At 36.4% G+C, this 19,671-nt stretch overlaps 1 protein-coding gene across 2 annotated transcripts in view; it reads left to right on the top strand.

Annotated features, from left to right (window-relative positions):
• rybpb (RING1 and YY1 binding protein b) overlaps nucleotides 1-10,417 on the top strand; it is a 100,785-nt gene extending 90,368 nt beyond the window's left edge. For both annotated transcript variants that reach the window (XM_072582583.1, XM_072582584.1), the window contains exons 4-5: nucleotides 721-816; nucleotides 6,589-10,417. In XM_072582583.1, the coding sequence (XP_072438684.1) occupies nucleotides 721-816; nucleotides 6,589-6,841 (349 nt within the window). In that variant the 3' untranslated portion in view covers nucleotides 6,842-10,417. The remainder of the gene's footprint in view (nucleotides 1-720; nucleotides 817-6,588) is intronic.
• Nucleotides 10,418-19,671: the final 9,254 nt, after the last annotated feature.

Genomic DNA, 19,671 nt, shown 5'->3' with positions numbered 1-19,671 from the left:
CTTGCTATACTTGTTAACTTGCTGAATCATCTACAAGGGCACCAAGCAGCTTCAAATATCAGTCTTCCCTGGTTTTTCATCTTTTCAAAAGAAAAACACTCCCACTTTAGAAGGAAGAGTGAAAATTTCATGCTTCTTCACATTATACTCCATTTTTGTGCTTGTTCACTAATCTATATAAGCTGTATGAGGGCTTTCATTTTTGTTTAACTAGTGGCAGGCTGGCTTATGGTGTGCTTTCAGGTGGTTAGCAATGTGACGTATAGTATAGGTGTACCATTCTCATCAAAAATTGTGCCAGAACAGCAGTGAACATTGTGGTAATGTGACAACTATGGTAATGTTGATTATGCATCATTATAAGCAGGGCAAATTCAACAAAGAAATCACAACCTGAAATTCCATTGAAAGCAGTTTTGTACCTCAAGGTATAGAAAGTGGCTTGATTTGTTTTTTCGAAGTGGTCATCACAAATTTTGATCACTCAGTTTTTAGTATAAATCTATTTTGAATTTGGTTAATGGCTAATTAAATGTTAGGGAGCATATTTACTGTTTAGGATTCCACTGGTAGATTAAGTAAAATCCAATTTTCGAAATATTTGTGCTGCTTCAAAAATTGTTTCTAGATCTTTGATAATTAGATAACATTTCTGTCATAGAATGCAGTATTGGTATACTTTGGAATTCAGTGATGACAGTAGTGTGGTTTTATTTTTAGGCCGAAAATGGAGCTTGAAAAAGGACCTCCTAGTGAAATTAACAGTATACAGTCCGGGAAAGCTGCAACAAAAACTGACAGCTTACACACTTCAAGGTAACTTGTTCTAATTCCCTACCAAAGTGCAGCATGAAACATTTTGTTTTTTGACCTTAATTGGAGTGCTGATGTTCTTAATTAATAGAAAACAACTATGTACTTAGTATGGCTTAGAACTTGCTTGATGGATCTGGTAAGGCTGGAACACAACTTCTTTGCATAATACTTTGAGTAGTATCTCTTCAGCATCTTAAATTGATCAAAAATAAAATCACCCCCCCGCCCCCGCCGGATCTGATCCTCTTCACTTATGCATGCACCTTTGACTAATTATGCACATTCTGAAATAAGCATTGGTGATGTTGTTATCTCAGATAATCCAATATTTCTGACATCAGAAGAGTTACTTTTCATGTATTGCCCTGGTGTTTCTGTTGAAGAAAGTAACATATTTCCATGGCTGGTCTTTTGTCATTTTGGATTCTCCCTCCAAAGGCACTCCCATTAAAATCAGTGAGGCTACAAGATCATTGGTACAACTCTATTTGAATTAATGTTTTAATTTTTGCCTAGTCTGGATATGGTACAAAGCTACCAGAACCCAGAGAGCACATCATTAATTGTTTTTAATAATACATTCATGGGATGTGGACATTTTTTAGATTAGATTAGATTACTTAGTGTGGAAACAGGCCCTTCGGCCCAACAAGTCCAAACCACCCCGCCAAAGCGCGACCCACCCATACCCCTACATTTACCCCTTTACTTAACACTACGGGCAATTTAGCATGGCCAATTCACCTGACCTGCACATCTTTGGACTGTGGGAGGAAACCGGAGGAAACCCACGCAGACACTGGGAGAACTTGCAAACTCCACACAGTCAGTCGCCTGAGGCGGGAATTGGACCCGGGTCTCTGGCGCTGTGAGGCAGCAGTGCTAACCACTGTGCCACCCACTAATTGCACATTTCTACTTGCTCTGGAGGAGATAGTAATGAGCTGTTTGAATCACTGCAGTCCTTGGAAGTTAGGGGCAGTCACTGTACTGACAGGGAATTCCAGGGTTTTGTTGCCAGGATTCCAGTATCTGCAGTATTTTCCTCTGTAATCTTGATTCAATACGTGTTTTCCATAAACATGCAATGCATTTCAGGCAGAAAACTATGATCTCATAAGTTGAGACTATTCTGTCTTCACAACAAATTGAACATTGAAATATGTGACCTGATTTGTAGTTTAATGCAGTTTGACAACTGCTTTTTCAGTATTGTTAGCATTCAGAATTTTGCCCTTTGCTTCCCAGTTGCTGGTCAAGGGAATGAAACTCAAAGTCAGGTGCAGTGTGCCAAGGTACTTTTGTTGTAAACATTGATTTAACATGGGAAGTATTGACCTACAGAGTCTAAGGTATAACAATAAAACAAACAAAAAAGAAACCATGTTTATTGTCGTTTATTGTACCACAGTCAATGATATACAGTTGTTTTCCAGAGTGAGATTAGCGACCTTGAAATGAGGCCAGCCTTACGAATAGAATATGTGGATACGTCTACAAATTGATATGCTACCAAATTATATCCTAACAAATCATAGATTTGCACTAGCTTAAGTTCATTGCTTTAAATGCACCTGTCAGTTCACATTCCTGACGTTGTGAATAGGGACAACATTCCAAACGCTAGTTCAAAGTTACTAAAGTTTAATGGAAACCAGTTTAACCAAAGAAGATATTTTCAGTCATAGTCTTAGAGTCATAGAGATGTACGGCACGGAAATAGACCCTTCGGTCCAACTCGCCCAAGCTAACCACATATCCTAACCTAAACTAGTCCCATTTGCCAGCACTTGACCCATCTCCCACTTGAACTTTGTAATTGTACCAGCCTGCACCACTTCCTCAGGCAGTTTATTCCAGACTTTCAGTCCAATCTTTTTCAATTTTGTGTTTTTCATGGAAGTTTAGGTAAGGTCCAGGGATGAGGAATCATTACATGAATTGTTGGAATTTATAAATTGTTGAAGATGTAACAAGGCTTAATATCTTGGAGAATAATGCACTAATAACTGGTTATAAAGTAGATATTGAAACAGATTGCAAATCTATCCTTGTTAACTAACATTAGTACCAGTGATTCAGTTGATCTTACACTTTGAGAGATTTGAATTCTGAGTTAGAATTTGTGGGTTTGAGTCTAACACTACTGTATCTGCTTCATCTAGTCATAATTTGACAGGAAGCGTTTTGACAAAGAGACAGCAAGCCAAACCAAGTCAGCCTCCCACTCCCTGGATTTGCAACACAGTAACATTAAAACATTCATGACCCTCAAAATTGCTGAATTGTTCCTAACCAGACTTTAAAACTAACAGATCTCGGACACCCAAGATTATAACTTAAAAATTAACAATTTATTGTCACGAATGTGACTTTAGCAGAACACAAACTACAAGGCAATCTAGTCAATAAATATCTATTGGAATTGTAATTTGCTAGTTTGATAATAGTTTCAGTGATAGACGCCAGTCCTCCATGAGACAGTTTAATGATGGGTTGTATTAAAGGCATTCAGGACACTCTTTTTTACTTGAATTCCAAAGTCATTGGTCAATGCAAACAGCTTGCGCAGACCTCTAGCACTTTGTACTTATTTCATACAGACTCTGATTCTTTTCTCAGTCAATAACTGGAAAATAACTGGAGAGAGTGAAGCCAGTACAACCTCGCAGTCCAGCAGCTTCTAAAGTAAAGCTGCACCCTACCTAGAGGCAGTTGAGTTTGTTTTCTCTTTCGTCCGGCAACATTGTGTGGTTGGTTGACCAGTACTGCTCCTTCCTTGAATGACCAATTCAGCATACAATGAGTTGCCAGCCTCTGCATCTCTTAAGGCAATAAAATCAGAGGGCTAGAAGGGATTGTGGACTTTGAAAGAAACGGATAAGCATTGATATTATTGAATAGAATAGTAGAGCAGGATCAAGTACTGAATGGCCTATTTCTGCTCCAGTTTTGTGTGTTGTATGCCATGGGCCATATGTTCATCCCTCAGTCAATCCTCCAGTTTGTTTTCCTTATTTGAGGACTGCATCTTTTCTCACTTTTGTCCAGTGACTCCTACATCTCATGAACAGATTTGAAAAAGCTTTTTGGCCACCTGTTTCAATATCTGTAGCTCAGAATTTCTTTTGATCCATTTTCTGAAGCACTTTTGTGATGTTTAATTATGTTAAAATGATGCATAAAGTTATGGTCATACTTCTGCTATAGTTATTACACATTTCCTGGATCTACCTATTAATTTTATTAAAATTAAAATCTCCTTTTGTTATCTCCTCTGTCTTCAAACCTACCACAGACCTTAGACTATACTTGCTCACGCAGAGGGTTGTACGTGAATGGAATGAGCTGTCAGAGGAAGTGGTGGAGGCTGGTACAATTGCAACATTTAAAATGCAGCTCGATGGGTACATGAATGGGAAGGTTTGGAGGGATATGGGCCAAGTGCTTGAAAAAGAGACTAGAGTAGGTTAGGATATCTGGTCGGCATGGACGGATTGGACCAAAGGGTCTGTTTCCATGCTGTACATGTCTCTCTATAAGACATAGGAGCAGAAATTAGGCTATTCATCCCATTGAGTCTGCTCCACTATTCAATTGTGGCGGAGAAGTTTCTCAACCCAATTCTCCCCGCTTTCTCCCTTGATACTCAAGAACCAGTCTACCTCTGTCTTAAATATATTCACTGACCTGGCCTCCACAGCCTTCTGTGGCAACGAATTCCAAAGATTCGCCACTGTGGCTGAAGAAGTTTCCCCTTATCTCTGTTCTAAGAGATCTTCCCTTTATTCTAAGACTGTGCCTTTAGGTCCTAAGTCTCTCCTACCAATGGAAATATTTTCCCAACATCTACTCTGTCCATTCAGTATTCTGTATGTTTCAATTAGATCCCCCTCATTCTTCTAAACTTTGAGAATAGACCCAGGGTCCTCAAACGTTTCTCATATGTTAAGCTTTTCATTCCTGGGACCATTCTCATGAAATTCCTCTGAACATGCTTCAAGGCCAGTATATCCTTCCTGAGATATGGGGTCCAAAACTGTGCACAATACTCCAAACTTTCTCCCTGGCTCTGCACTACGCTAGCTGTTCAAGCTGTGCATCCAGCTCTTGAGTCTTGAGTGTTAGCTTTTTGTTTTCCAGCTATTAGTTCTATCTAACCGGAGTGTTTCCAGAATTTTCTGTCTTTTCAGATTTCAGGCATTTGAAATATTTTGCTTTTTTTTGGATGAAAAGTAAAAGATCTATGGTGTTTCATTTGAAGAAAGGGTTTACCCAGTTTTGTGCCCAACATTACCAAATATAGATTAACTAGTATTATTTGTGAGATCAACCTGTGCACAAATTGACTGCCGTACTTGCTTGTAACATAAGTGATTATTGTTCGGCGTATCCTTTTGTAGAGTAGTTTAGGATCTGGATATAGAGAACAATATTAATCAAGTTCTTCTCTGGTTTTATATGTAATCAGTATCCTCATTGTAGCTGGCATAACATTTTTATGCATTCACAAGAAACAAAATGCTAAAGTATTAAAGCTAATCAAGCAATTTCTTGACGTTTGATGAGAAATTCCCCTCAATTTTTTTACTCTTTCAACAATAAGAAGCTTTCAGTGCAATATAGTGTTTGCCAACTTGAGTTAAACTAAGGATTTTCTTTGCAATGGGCTTTAACTATTCTAAAATGTTAATTTCATGCAGATTTTGTGCAAGGGTAGTGATTTAATGGAAATGTACTAACATTGAGTAAGAATTTTGTGGTTCACAATGTAATATTTGACCAAAAAGAGCTGTTGTTATTTTGATTTCCTTAGAACTGGTAGCATTTTGATTTGGCAGATATTCTCTGTTTTCTTGTTGAATTTAGAGGTTGTGAAGTGTCGTGAGAGATAAGAATATAGGTGAATTTTACTACTCATTAGTCAGGCTTTTTTATATTTGTAATGGGACTGCTGGTCTCTAGACTATAAAGCAAGAGTAACCAGGTCTTATTGAGAAGTCAAGTTTTGAGAGATGGTATCATATTGGTACATCTCCCTGATCTGTTATCACTGGTGTATCAAGTACATAAGTCTGGAGTTTGACAGTTGGATGTGGTGGTTATGAAGGTGATCATGCTCGATTGTTGATTTGACCCATTCACTATTTAAAGTATAATTGATGTACCTTAACAATACGTCATGAGCTGCAGCCTGTTTATCCTAATGTCAAGTTTGTTATAGCATGGCATGTTGTAAGTTTCAGGTTTATGGAGGCTTCTTCCTTTTGTGGTTATGTTGGAATGGAGTTTCTTAGATGACACATGGTGGATGTCTATATCTCCTGATTTGTAAACATCACTGTCTATGTGATGTATAGCCCTTGTCTGAGTGGAAGTATTTATAGAATGAATAACAGGCAGTCTTGTGTGAAGGGTTAGAGTAGATTTAATATGAACTTGTTTAGATGTCATAGAGTAGGTATTTCTAATGGGGGTTACTCCATGTTCTCAAATTCATTTTACTCAACTTTAATGGTTTCAGCATGAAAGCCCTTAAATGACTTTTACATTAATATTATTTCCTTGCTTTAAAGAAATGAAATAATATGTACATTGATTTGTGCCTTTTGTGAGTTGGGAAAGGATTGTCAGGAACTCTTAAGCTGTGACTTTCACAAATATTGGATGTTACAATTAAGAAACTTTGCTGTGAAATTATTCTTTTTTACCAGACAAATATTTTGATTTTTGAAATGATACAATTCTAGTATTTACTTGTTTCTTTTACAGGCCCAAGCTGAAAAATGTAGACAGAAGTACTGCACAACAGCTTGCAGTGACAGTGGGTAATGTTACAGTAATTATAACAGACTTTAAAGAAAAAATACGTTCCTCTTCCACATCATCATCAACAGTCACATCCAGTGCTGGATCTGAGCAACAGAACCAAAGTAGCTCTGGATCAGAGAGCACAGACAAGGGTTCATCACGTTCTTCTACACCAAAAGGTGAAATGTCAGCAGTAAATGATGAATCGTTCTGAGCTTTGCCAGGCTGCAGACCTGCACATGCAATGTGAAAAGTATAAATGAATACTTTTGACATTTTTTATGTATTCCCTTGGTTTTATATTTTCCTAACAATCATTTATAATGGATGTGCTCCTGAATCTACTTTTTTATAAATCTGCTGTGCACAATTTCCATGTACATTATGTATTTTGTTACATTTGACTTTTATTTATTACATTTGCAAATTCCACCCTTTCCAACATGTACTTTTTTGTAAGTTTTGTTGCCAGCAACTATGCTGATTATTAGCAATTTTAGAAATGTTAAATATCTAACTGGTTTAAACAGAATAAAAGTTTGTTAGAAACCAACACATAAAACACTGGTGCTTAATACACTGTGAAATAAATGCAGCATTTAACGGATAAGATTAGGACAGTGCATTCCAGCAGAGATGATCACGTTCTGCAAACTATTGTAATGAAAGCTGTCTTGTCCTCAGGATTAACTCCTCAGAAACAGAAAAGACTGAGAAGAAGTACACTTGAGGCAACTGAACAATGGCTTAATTCGTTCAGTGTCTATTAAGCAATAGATGTGGGTTCCTCCTTACATTTACCTGAAAACTGTGTCATTGTGTGCTGTAAATGTAATCACTTTTAATGCTATAGTTTCCCAGCCACCTAAGTAATCTATAGACACATTGCCTCATAACTGGCAGCATGATGCGATAATGACATGCAAACTGAAACAGCTTACCAATGAGGAAGAAAGATATTTAATCTTTCAGTGGCAATCCAATGCAGAACCCCTTAGCTAAAATGCATCTACTGCATTCTACTAATGGTAATTAATTTCTTTTTAACCAAGGAAGTAGATATCAGCAGTGTATACATATTGGGAAGCAACATTGGTAATGACTAAGAATTTGTTTAATTTCTGAAGAAACAGTATTTTCACCTTCAAGTAAACTGCTTTAGTTATACTTGTACAATTAAAATATGGATTGGTCATTGCGACTTTAAAATTTTGACATATTTAATGTCCACCTTCAGTTTTGAGCAGCAACCAGCAACATTTGTATTTTACCCATTATTTCAGCATCAGTTCAGTTAAAGCTAAATTTGTAAATCAAAAAGGGGGAAAAACAATGGGAGCCGGATTCAGAAAGTTGTGCTGAATCTCTTGGCATTCCATAAATAAAAATAATTTGCTTCTGTTGGATGTAATAATAGGAAATCTCTAACCATATGTAGAAGCAAATTGTAGTTTGGTATTCTTCTCGAGTCCACACTGTTCATGGCCATGCTGGTTACAGAAGGTCACTAAATTGTGGGTAATTTAAATTGTGGCACGTAAACCAACATACTGCAATTTATCCTGTCAGTTCGTTCCTGTACACTCCGTGTCATTTTTTTAATGAATGGCTTTGGCAGCCCATTTTGTTAAAATCCATTAAAAACTTTAAAGTTTTTGGGATTTAAGCGCTATGTTTTGTTTGCTGCTTTTGCCCTTGTTTAAAAGAAAGTCCTTCTGTTATTAAACAACTAGTTTCAGTATTGGAAGTAGTGCTTCTTTCTTCATGATATGTTGGGAAACTCAATCATCATCTGATTATAAAATGAATTATAAGCCTTATATGATGATGCAGTGGGTGTGATAAGTTATCTTGATAAATACCCAAGTGCATGATTTTACAGAGACCTTAACCTAGCAGTTGCATACCATCGCTACATGACAGTACAGAGGTTCTCTACTAAGTACTGTGGAATATTGCTTCCACGTTAATCGTAAGTCATGAGGAAAGATAAGTTAGCACTACCAATTGAGTTTCATGGAAGCAATTTATTCTAAATTTCAATTAAAATATAAATTACCTATTTAATACTACGGTATTTGTTGCATTTGGAATAACTCTTAAATTATCTAAAATACATTACGTAATGTATTGATTTTTAATCTTCAAGTTTTGATGTTAAAGTTGCATTTAATTATCAAATATTAAGTATTTATTTGATATTGTCACTAACAGGAAGATATTCCCATTGCTCCTTTTAATATCTAAGTGTTGAGGTGGATAGGTAACAGATGAAGGCTGGGATATAGTGTATACATGTCAGCCCCATGTAATAATTAACCAATTACTCCCTTCTATTAAGACTTGCGTAACTTCCATACTGTGATTTATCTTTGTACAAAACAATGCACTTAGATTTTGCAAACTTGGATGTTTTTCTTTCTTGTAAATTGGATGTTTTTCTTTCTTGTAAATTGTATTTCTGCAATTTAATACTTCTCTGTGCAGTGTTAATACTTAAATTGTTTGAAATAAAGTTTACGCAAAATGCTTCACTTGATATTGTGGTCTCAGAAGGTGATGAACTTGAGAATGATTTTTATTTAAATATGATGGCTTTCAGAAACAAATGAACACTAGCTGTACAGATAATTCAGCATCAGAGTGGAAGATGAAGTTTTAATAAATATCACACTGATGCTGGGACAGCAAAAACTGAATGCAATTTTCATGTAATGTAATGAACCCGCAATCTATTGAAGAACTATTTTCATTTGGTTAGGTGCTGTCCTGTAGGGTAATAGCCAGCTTCCATGTGCTGCTTAGCCTAGTATTTTTTTTAACTTAGGACCTGACAGCTTTTCTGCAGTGCCTCCTGAATTGAAACTACACAGCCAAATAGGCATGTTGTTGATGACTTGGAAACTAGTCACTATTTTAATGTTATATTCTGTAGACTGAATTGGTGCACAGACTTTTTTTAAACCGTCTTTAAAGCAACAGTAATTCTGCAAGTTGAAATTGGTTAAGTGTTTAAATATAGTGAGCCACTTTCAAAGTTAATAAAACTTGTATAAAAACATTTCTAACTATTTCTGGAAACTCCTTATTGGAAAGAGTGGCACTTCATCTGCCTTACCAAAAATATTTCAGTCTACTTTTATAAACTATTGTAACTTAAATTATTGATAAAATGTTTGCTGGAAATATTAAAATGCTTGTAAGTAACTTGAAAGGGTTCGAGAGCCAACATTTAGAAAATGACAACGAACTGAACAGTTTTTTTAATGCGCAAGCAGTTCTGTTCTTGTGTATGACTTGTAACCTTTATTTACTGTGTAAAGATGGTTACATTGTTATTTCTTAGCTTTGTTCTTTGGAGACCCATATAGAATGCTTGTTTAAAGTGGCATAACATAATCTTGTGAATTTTGTTATTGTATTATACAAGGTATATTTTCATTTGCCCAGAAAGATGTCCTGTATAATGCTTTGAAAGTTTTTTGCTCTGTAAATTAAATAGGGCTGACAGCGTGCTAGATTTGTTTTCTTTAATCTTCATGCTGGTGTGTTCATGGTGGTTTTGTGAGCTGGTAAAATTATTTCCAGGTCTTAAATGTTTTGGGGACTTTATAATCTACACTGCTTTTTGTCTAGCAAATAAAAGATGTTAATATATTCCTGTTACTGGCATGTGCACGAATATGTTATTAGAAGCCACTTTATTATTTCCTCCTTATCTGCTTCAAATAGAAATGTCTATTTATGAATTCTGCTTGTAGTTTTTCACAAATAAAATCGTTAAAATTGATTTAGTTGTAATTTATTATTTAGTGCACACTAAACTGAAAGATGAAGATCGGAGTTGAGATTAAACAAAGACTATAATTAAACCTAACTAGTTTTCATTTATTCACGAGATTTTGCATTTGGTATGTCCATTCTGTATGTTAGAAAATTCATAGTGCTGTGTTACAACTACTTCTATCATTACCACTTCACATACACATCAGGCCAGTTGCCCTTTTCCTCACAAATTACTCCAGATTATAATTAAACTCCATTTTGCCCTATGCCAACTTCAGGATATTTAGATGGTAATTTACTTCTGAAAAAGCAATATCAGTTCAACTTGCTGTAACTTTTTTCAAACATCCACACATCGGAAGAAATTGAGATGCTGTGATCACTACCAAATAAGGAAAATTACTTGTTTTGTGTATTTACAAAATGTGATGGATTAACATGTCATCGTTAATACCAAACCTATTTCTCATGTGGACACATGGCATTCTGAATGTATTTGTAGAAAATAATATTTCAGATCAAACTCTGGAGTTCTAATATGTCTGTACTGTTGCTTCTCTGGTAGTATAATTCAGTAATAGGTCTCTTCCTATTTTTTTCACTCTTTCACAGATTTGGGCAGCATTAGCAAGATAGGCATTTGATTCCTATCCTTAATTGCCTTTAACTGAATGGCTTGTTGGCATGTGTTAGAGGACAGTTAAAACTTAACCACATGTAGGCTAGACTGGGTAAGGGTATTAATGAGCCAGATGGGTTTTTTAAAAGATTCATTCATGGGGTGAAGGTACCACTTTTTTGTTTTTATTGCCTGGAAGGCAGTTAAGAGTCAACCACAGCTGGGGGTCTGGAGTCACATGTCGGCCAGATCAGGTAAGGATGGCACTTTCCCTCCCTCAGTGGACCAGATAGGTTTTTCCAGTAACCAGCAATGGATTCATTGGACCCTTAAATCCAGATTTTTATTGAATTCAAATTCCACAATCTGCCATGGTGGGAACTGAAGCCAGGTCACCCAAACATTATTTGGATCTCTGTCTTGATAGTCAACAAGAAGACCACTGATCCATCGACTACCCATACTTGCTTAATAATTGACCCAGTACTTTTCCAACAATAGATGTTAGGCTAATCAACTTTATTACCTGATCTTTTGAATAAGGGTGTCACATTAGCAGTTTTCCAATTCTCTGCTTCCCCAGAATCCAACAATGTTTGGCAAATTAAAACCAATGCACCTGCTATCTCTAGCTGCCTCTTAGGATGCAAGCCATCAGGGTAAGGGGGCTTATCTGTTTTTAGCCCCATTAGTTTATCTTCTACTATTCCTTTAGTGATGGTTCTTTTTAGTATTAATGGATTATTTGAAGTATCTTCCACTGTAAAGATTGATATAAAATATCTTATTAACTCCTCTGCTGTATCCTTTTTCCCCAAAAACCATCTCCCCAGATTTATTTCCACAGGCCAATGTTTACTTTGACCTCTTTTCCTTTCTATATATTTAAAGAAACACATTGTCAGTTTTTATATTGTTTGCTAGTTTGCCCTCAGTTTATTTTCTCCGTCTTTATTATCTTCTCCATCCTCCTTTGCTGGATTCTGAATTTATCTCAGTCATTGGGCCTGTCATTGGCTTTGGCCTCCTTTTAAATGTTTTTTCTTTCAACTTAATACTCTAACTTCATTAGCAATTATGGTTTATCCCTCTCTTAGAATCTGTCCTCCTTACTTGGATATATTTTTGGTGAGAATCATGAATTCCCTTTTAAATATCTGCCACTGTTTGCTTGTCCATGAAGTTAATCTATCCATGATGTTTGCTTTAGCTAATGATATCTCCATCTTAATTGTAATTCTCTTTATTTGAATTAAACACAATTGTTTCTGACCATTTTTCTCAAACTCTAACTGAATATTAAATTCAATCATGTTAGAAACGCTACTTCCTAGGGGATCCTTTACTTAGGTCATTTAATAAATCGGTCTTCTTATCCATGACCAGATCCAAAGTAGCCTGCTCCCAAATTGCCTCTATTGCATCTTGCTCGAGGAAACTATCCGTAGTCCACTCTATAAATTTGTTGTCATTGCTACCATCTTCAATTTGATTAATGCAATCCACATGAAGATTAAAATCACAATTATTGCTATATTCTTTTTATATGCTCCCATTAAGTGTTCATTTACAACCTTTCCCACAGAGTGACTTGTATTTGGGTGTCTGTGCACTGCTCCAAAATGTTGTCTTTTTAACCTCCACCCCAATGGACTGTACATCATCTCAAAACTGTCCTCGTTTCTTATTAACCGTGCTAACCCACCATGTTTTCCATCCTTCCTATCTCTCTGAAAGATCAAATATCACTGAATGTTAAGTTCCCGGTTTTGATCTCTCTCTGACCATGTTTCTATAATAGCTATGAGATCATATTAATTTACATTGACTTGTAGCATCAGTTTGTCTACTCCAAATGCTTCACAATAAAGATACAAAGCCTTCAAGTTTGTTCCATTATCGAATTACCCTGCAATTTGATGGTTCCTTGGCACAATATGACATTTGCACATTCTATGCTTTCCTTTCACTTTCGAGTACAATCAACTCCATCTGAACCCATAGAACAAGACCACATACGTGAGGTGAGTAAATAAATTTAAGAAACGTGCAAGAGCAGACAGGAAACATGAAGACAGAATATTTTAAAAAAGATGAGATTGATGTCAAGAGACATCTTGGCATCCTTATTAGTGGGTTATTTAAAAACTGGCATGCAGACCGAGCAAACAATTATGAAGACAAATGGTGGCATTCATTTCAAGGATATTTGAGTACAGAAGAAGAATTGCCTTGCTGTAGTTTTGGTAACAGCTCTTCTGGAAAGCTGTGATGATCATATGTAAAGGATGTATTTTCCATAGAGGAAGTGCAACAGAGGTTCATAAAATTAATCTCTGAAATGGCAAAAAATCATTTGAGGAAAATGGATCTGTATTCTAAAGAGTTTCAAAGAATGAGTATCATATTGAAATTTACAAAATTCTTACAGGGTGAAAATTGACATAGAACGTAGAACATTATAGCATAGGCCCTTCGGCCCTTGATGTTGCACCGAACTGTGGAACCAATCTGAAGCCCATCTAACCTAAACTATTCCATAATCATCCATATATTTATCTAATGACCATTTAAATGCCCTTAAAGTTGATGAGTCTACCCAGGCTGGTGACTGCATAGGACATAATGTCAGGATAAGGGGTAGGCCCTTTACGACAGATGAGAAATTTCTTCAGTCAGGTGGTGGTGAATGTTTGGAATTCTCAAATTCTGGTGGGCTGTGGAAGCTCAGCCCTTTCGCATGTTCAAGACAAATTTAAAGATTTCTGAAGTCTACTGATGTCAAAGGATCGTGCAGGGAAATGGCATGGAGGAGTTGAGGTGATTAACTGTGATCTAGAGTGGTGTAGCCATCTTGATGGTTTGAATGGCATATTCCAGTTCATATTCTCCATTTACCAGGATTGGTGCAGCTCCAACGACACATGAAGATGAAGATCCATCCAGGATACAGCAGTGCACTTGATTGGCAGCCCCAACGTCTTCAACATTCACTCCCTCCACCCTCAAAGCACAGTGACAGCAATGTATACCTCCTACAAAATGTACTGCAACAAGTTAGCTCCTCAGACAGCATCTTCCGTCTCAAAAGTAGAACATCACCTAAGTTCCCCTCCGAGTGACACACAATCCTGACTTATAATAACATTGCCAGTCTTCCCTCCATTGGGTCAAAATCCTGGAACTCATTCCTTAACACCCCTCTTCAAGAAAACAGTTCACCATCACCTTTCTCAAGGACAATAAACTGGAAATACCAATCATTTAAGTGATTTGAAATTTTCATACCAAACTTGAAATATGTAGAATTGTTGTATTTAACCTTGCTTCAGTTGTCCTTACTTAAAGGACATTCTAACTTGTCCTTGCCAGATACTTTTGGCCTCAAGATAGGCAAGTCTCACGAAAACTACACAAGACACTAGTTAGACAACACCTGAAATACTGTGAACAATATTTGGCCCTTTATCTAAGGAACAATATGCTGGCACTGGACACACTATGTATACCCACTATCTAGAATGACCCAACTGAACAAATCTGCAACTCATAATCTTATTACCAGACTGAAGTTTGTTACCAATATAATTCCTTCTGATCGGTCAATATTGTTGCCTTCCTTCTGCACCTTTCACATCACATCATTTCAACAATTAGGTATTTTTGGGTGATTTGATGCATCATGATGGTTTGTGTCACATCTCATGCATATACTCATTGCACATTCTTTTGGAAATCATGCTTCAAAATTGCCGAATGCCTACCTGTTAAAGCTGTCAAAGAGTTTCTACTTATTAGAGTTTCCTCTTTCATGTAGACCTTTCACTATCTACCCTATCAAGCTTCATAAGAATCTATTTTTCAATTCAGTCTTCTAAACTCCAATTAGTACAAACCCAACCTTCTGAACCCCTCCTCATAAGAAAGTCCCTCCACACTCTGAATCAACCTGGTGAATGCTAGCTGGACTGTGTCCAGTGCCAGCATATTGTTCCTTAGATAAAGGGCCAAATATTGTTCACAGTATTTCAGGTGTTGTCTAACTAGTGTCTTGTGTAGTTTTCGTGAGACTTGCCTATCTTGAGGCCAACAATTTATTCGCCTCCCTGTTATCAGGTGAACTTAGAAACTTTTGTGATTCAAACACGAGGAATCTCAAATCTCTCCATCCTGCAGCTTTCTGCAGTCTTTCCTCATTTAAATAAATTCCATTCCTCCTGCTAAATATCATACTTTCCTATATTATGTTCATTTGCAAAGTTCTTGCACATTCACTTGACCTGTCTATACTCCTCTTCAGACTTTGTGTATTCCTCACTACTTGTCGTCTTTTTTTCTCTTATTATCCATAAAAGTGGTGATAATACATTCATTACTGTAATTTAAATCATTAAAATGTATTGAAAATAATTGTAGACTGTTGTTCCCTAGTTACAGGATGGCATCCTGAAAATGCCCTCTCTTCTATTTGTTAGGCGACCCTCTCTTCATGCAAATATATCAGCCCCATCATGAGCTCTTAAGAAGTAGCCTTAATTGCAGTACCTTATTGAATATCTTTTGGAAATCCAAATATATTATACTTATTTATTTGTTTATTTTATTTAACCTGCTTGTTACTTCCTCAGATAATTTATTTGTCAGACATGATTCCTTTTTCATGAAACTACTCTGACTCTGAGTTTATCTTATGTATTTCTAAATGTTTTCTATTATATCCTCTATAATATACCCGTAACACTTTCTGAATGACAGATATTAAACTAATTAGCCTATAGTTACAATGTTTCTTATCTCCCTCACCTTTTGAAATTGACAGTTTTCCTATCCTCTGGGACTTTTCAGAATCCAAAGATTCTTGGAGATTACTACTAAGGTATCACTACTTTTGTAGCTACTTCCTTTAAAATGCATCACATCAGGTCCAGGGGATGTGCTGGCGTTTAGTTTACGTAATAAATTATTTTTCTAGTAACAGTTACTGTGCTTATTTCTTCGGCCTTCCCTTTAGCCCTTTGATTAATTAGTATCTTGGGAAAACTGTTAGTGTCCTCTACCCTGGTATAAAGTATTTATTTAACACATCTGCCATTTTCTGGCTCCCCATTATTATTTCCACAGACTTGTTCTTCAATGGCCTGCGTTCATTTTGGCCTCTCTCTTTTTAATATATTTAAAGAAGCTCTGAGCATTTAATTTTATATTACTTGCCAGTTTGCCCTCATAATTGATTTTCCTCCTTTTCTTGTCATGTAATGTTGGCATTTAAAACTTTTCCAGTCCTCTGGTTAGTATTAATTTTTGCAACATTGCATGTTTTTTCTTTCATTTTGTCAGTTTTATTTAAAAACACTCTTCAATTTCAGTACTTCCAGAAAAATACTCCCATTTAAACCTGCTTTCTGGAAATGTATTTAGTATGCAACATTGACTTTCAGGCATTCATTCTACTATTGCTAGAGGATCTTCGAGTCTATTTGTGAAGTATACATAGAATACTTTGGTCAAGAATGTTTATTGCTTGCCACAAAGCTTAAATGTCTATGCTAAGCAATGTCCCAGTGTTTGCTGGGTCTACTTTACATGTGCATCAAATTATAGTTGCTTAATTAATACTCAAAGCATGTTTAGTACCTTCAACTGTTTGGTTTTTAACATCTACCAACAATCCATTTGTTATGAACACTGACTATTTATTTCGGAAAAAGTGAGGACTGCAGATGCTGGGGATCAGAGCTTAAAAATGTGTTGCTGGAAAAGTGCAGAAGGTTAGGCAGCATCCAAGGAATAGGAGAATCAACGTTTCGGGCATAAACGTCGATTCTCCTGTTCCTTTGATGCTGCCTGACCTACTGCGCTTTTCCAGCAACACATTTTTAAGCTCTATTTACTTGGAAAGGTGTGGAGATATTTGATATTAATTAGAATAGTTCCAAGGAATGGAGCTGGCATGGATTTGTAACAATGTTATATTGAAAAGGCTGAGGTTGTTCTCAACAAGATTGGGTGGAGATTTGTAAAGACTGTGACAAGCTTATATAAGGTAGATAAGAAAATGTTCCCATTAGCTGATAGATTCAGGATTAGATTTTAAGCAATAAATGAAGTGAGAATGTGAGGAAAAATTTTTATTTTTTGCAGTGAATAGTAATGGTCTGGAACTCACTGTCCATGAAGGTCGTGGAATCAAAAATAATCAATGGTTTTAGAAGAAAATTGGATGAGTACTTGAAAGCAATAAAATTGCAGGGTTACAAGGATTGAGTGGTAGAGTGGGACTGATTAACTGACTCTGCAGGGAGGTAGCATGGTTTTAACTGACAAAATGGCCTTGTTCGATGCTGTAAACCTTTCTGTGACTATGAATTGTCAAAATCAGTGGTCCTTTAATGTTTCTATAATAATAGTACTTATATTGCACTATTCATATCAAAACTACATATATTAATAGATATTTAGCTTCCCTGTGCATTCTCATGTTAATCAAACTTTTTTTTAAGTACAGAGGCTATTGTGAAGGCAAGCGATCTAAAGGTCAGTCCAGATTTTAATTGCTTCTTGTCCTTAAGACTTTCCATTTCATATTTTACTGGGAATTTTTTTTCAATTTCCTGATTACTAGCAAACATTGGAAATTTGTGTACATTTTAAATTTGAAACACAATGGATGTATTTTATTGCCCTTTACTTATAAGTGAGCATACTTTTTGTCCAGTTCCTAAAATAAACTGGTGAAATAATTGGTATTCGCAGATCAATTACTTTAAGAACATACAAAAAATGTCACACATCCCTTTTAAAACTTCTGGCGATTTCATAGAGGATTTAGTATAGTCTTTCATGTAATACCAACCAGTAAAATGTGAATTGGATTAAGCTCTTGAACGGTTTGTGGATATTTTCCAGATTACTGTGTGGTTCATCTTTTATGTGCTAAACCTAAGAAACTATTTAACTGTGCATTCTGATCAACAGAACATATTACCATGTAGTCTAGTAGCTAACTCTAAAGTTAGGACGCAATCCACTGTTGGAAACCTGAAATTGTATTCTCTCAGTAAGTTATTGATTTTTTTTGTTGAACTCAAGAACCCAAATGTAAGTAAAATTTATTTACTTTTATTGCAGATAAATCAAGTAAAAGTCGGACAATTTAAATCTGGATGCACAGACTCATATTCAGTGTCTGAAATTGATATGTTTGAACAGAAAAGACAGATTTTTCCTTGTGGCTTGACTTCTGTGTTCAATGAACAGATTAAGCTGCAGGGTATTGAAGCTTGGCAAAGCCCAGCTGCTCGGTACATAGTCTGCCAGATGATGTATTTAAACATAGATTTTTATTGTTAAGTATGCTTGGCTTGTACTACAGAAGCATATGCTTTACTTGTGTCATTTTTAAAGAAGTTGTGCTGTCCCTGCCAGCACAGACATTTGGGAATTACTGGGCATTGATCATTTGGACTGTCAAGTGTTGCAAAGACCTTTTACTTTGGGATAACATGCAGTTTGGCAAGTATGTAACTTTGTGGCATACTCGTCCCAGTTCCTGGGGAATAGTTGACTCATAATTGTGTTTTACAAAAACGAATGAAGTATATTTTGTTGATTGGACTGTGCAAGTACAACTGGATCTTCTTGAACAAAAAAAACCTCCACAACTACCCTCTGTGCCTTTCACGGGCCAAACAACTTTGTATCCAACTTGCCAACTCACTTTGGATTCCATGCGATTTGATCTTCTAGACCAACCTACCATGAGGTAGGTTATCATATGCATTTTGACATTCAATGACTTACCCTCATCAATTCTCTTCGCCACTTCCGAAACAAAACTCAATCAAGTTTGAGACAGAACCTCCTCTTCGTAAAGCCATACTGACTATTACCAAGAAGTCTTTTCTTCTCCAAATATGAATAAATCCTGTCCCTAAGAATATTCTCCAATGATTTCCCTACCACAGATGTCATTAATCGATAATTTCCTGGATTATCTCTGATGTCTTTCTTGATGGCCCTGGTTGTTGAGATTCAGATTTACTGTTAGCTTTCAGTGTATGTGGAGTCAATAAAACTGAAAAGACGGGCTATCTTTACTCTGTATTGTGTGATGAAAAAGGCAATCGAGTTGTGCAGGGCACCTTGAGGATGTGTTGATAATATGAAAGAATTCTTCAAGGTGGGACCACATTTGGAGTTCTGGTCACCCTACTGGTGAAAGGATATTATTAAACTAGAAAGAGTGCAGAAAAGATTTACCAAGATGCTACATGGACTGGAAAATTTGAGTTATAAGAAGAGACTGGATAGGAAGGGACTGTTTTTTCACTGGAACGTAGGAGCTTGAGGGGTGACCTTGTAGGGGCATATGGAATCATGAGGGGCATAGCTAAGGTAGATAGCCAACAGCTCTTCCCCATTGTAGTGAATCTTAAAACTAGAGGTACTGGTTTAATGTGGGGCGGGGTGGGGTGCGCGGGGTGTGGGATACATACAAAAGAGTCCAGAGTGGGATTTTCTTCACATAGAGGATGGTCAGTCTCCGGAACGGGCTTTCAGAGATAGTGGAACATTTAGACAGGTACGTGGATGAAATAGGTGTGGAAGGATATAGACCAAATGCAGGCACTTTGGGATTA

Source organism: Chiloscyllium punctatum, chromosome 12 (assembly GCF_047496795.1).
Source record: "Chiloscyllium punctatum isolate Juve2018m chromosome 12, sChiPun1.3, whole genome shotgun sequence".
In the NCBI taxonomy this organism is placed as follows: Eukaryota; Metazoa; Chordata; class Chondrichthyes; order Orectolobiformes; family Hemiscylliidae; genus Chiloscyllium; species Chiloscyllium punctatum.
Note: the sequence above shows the minus strand (reverse complement) of the source record. Positions and strands in the feature narration are given on the sequence as shown.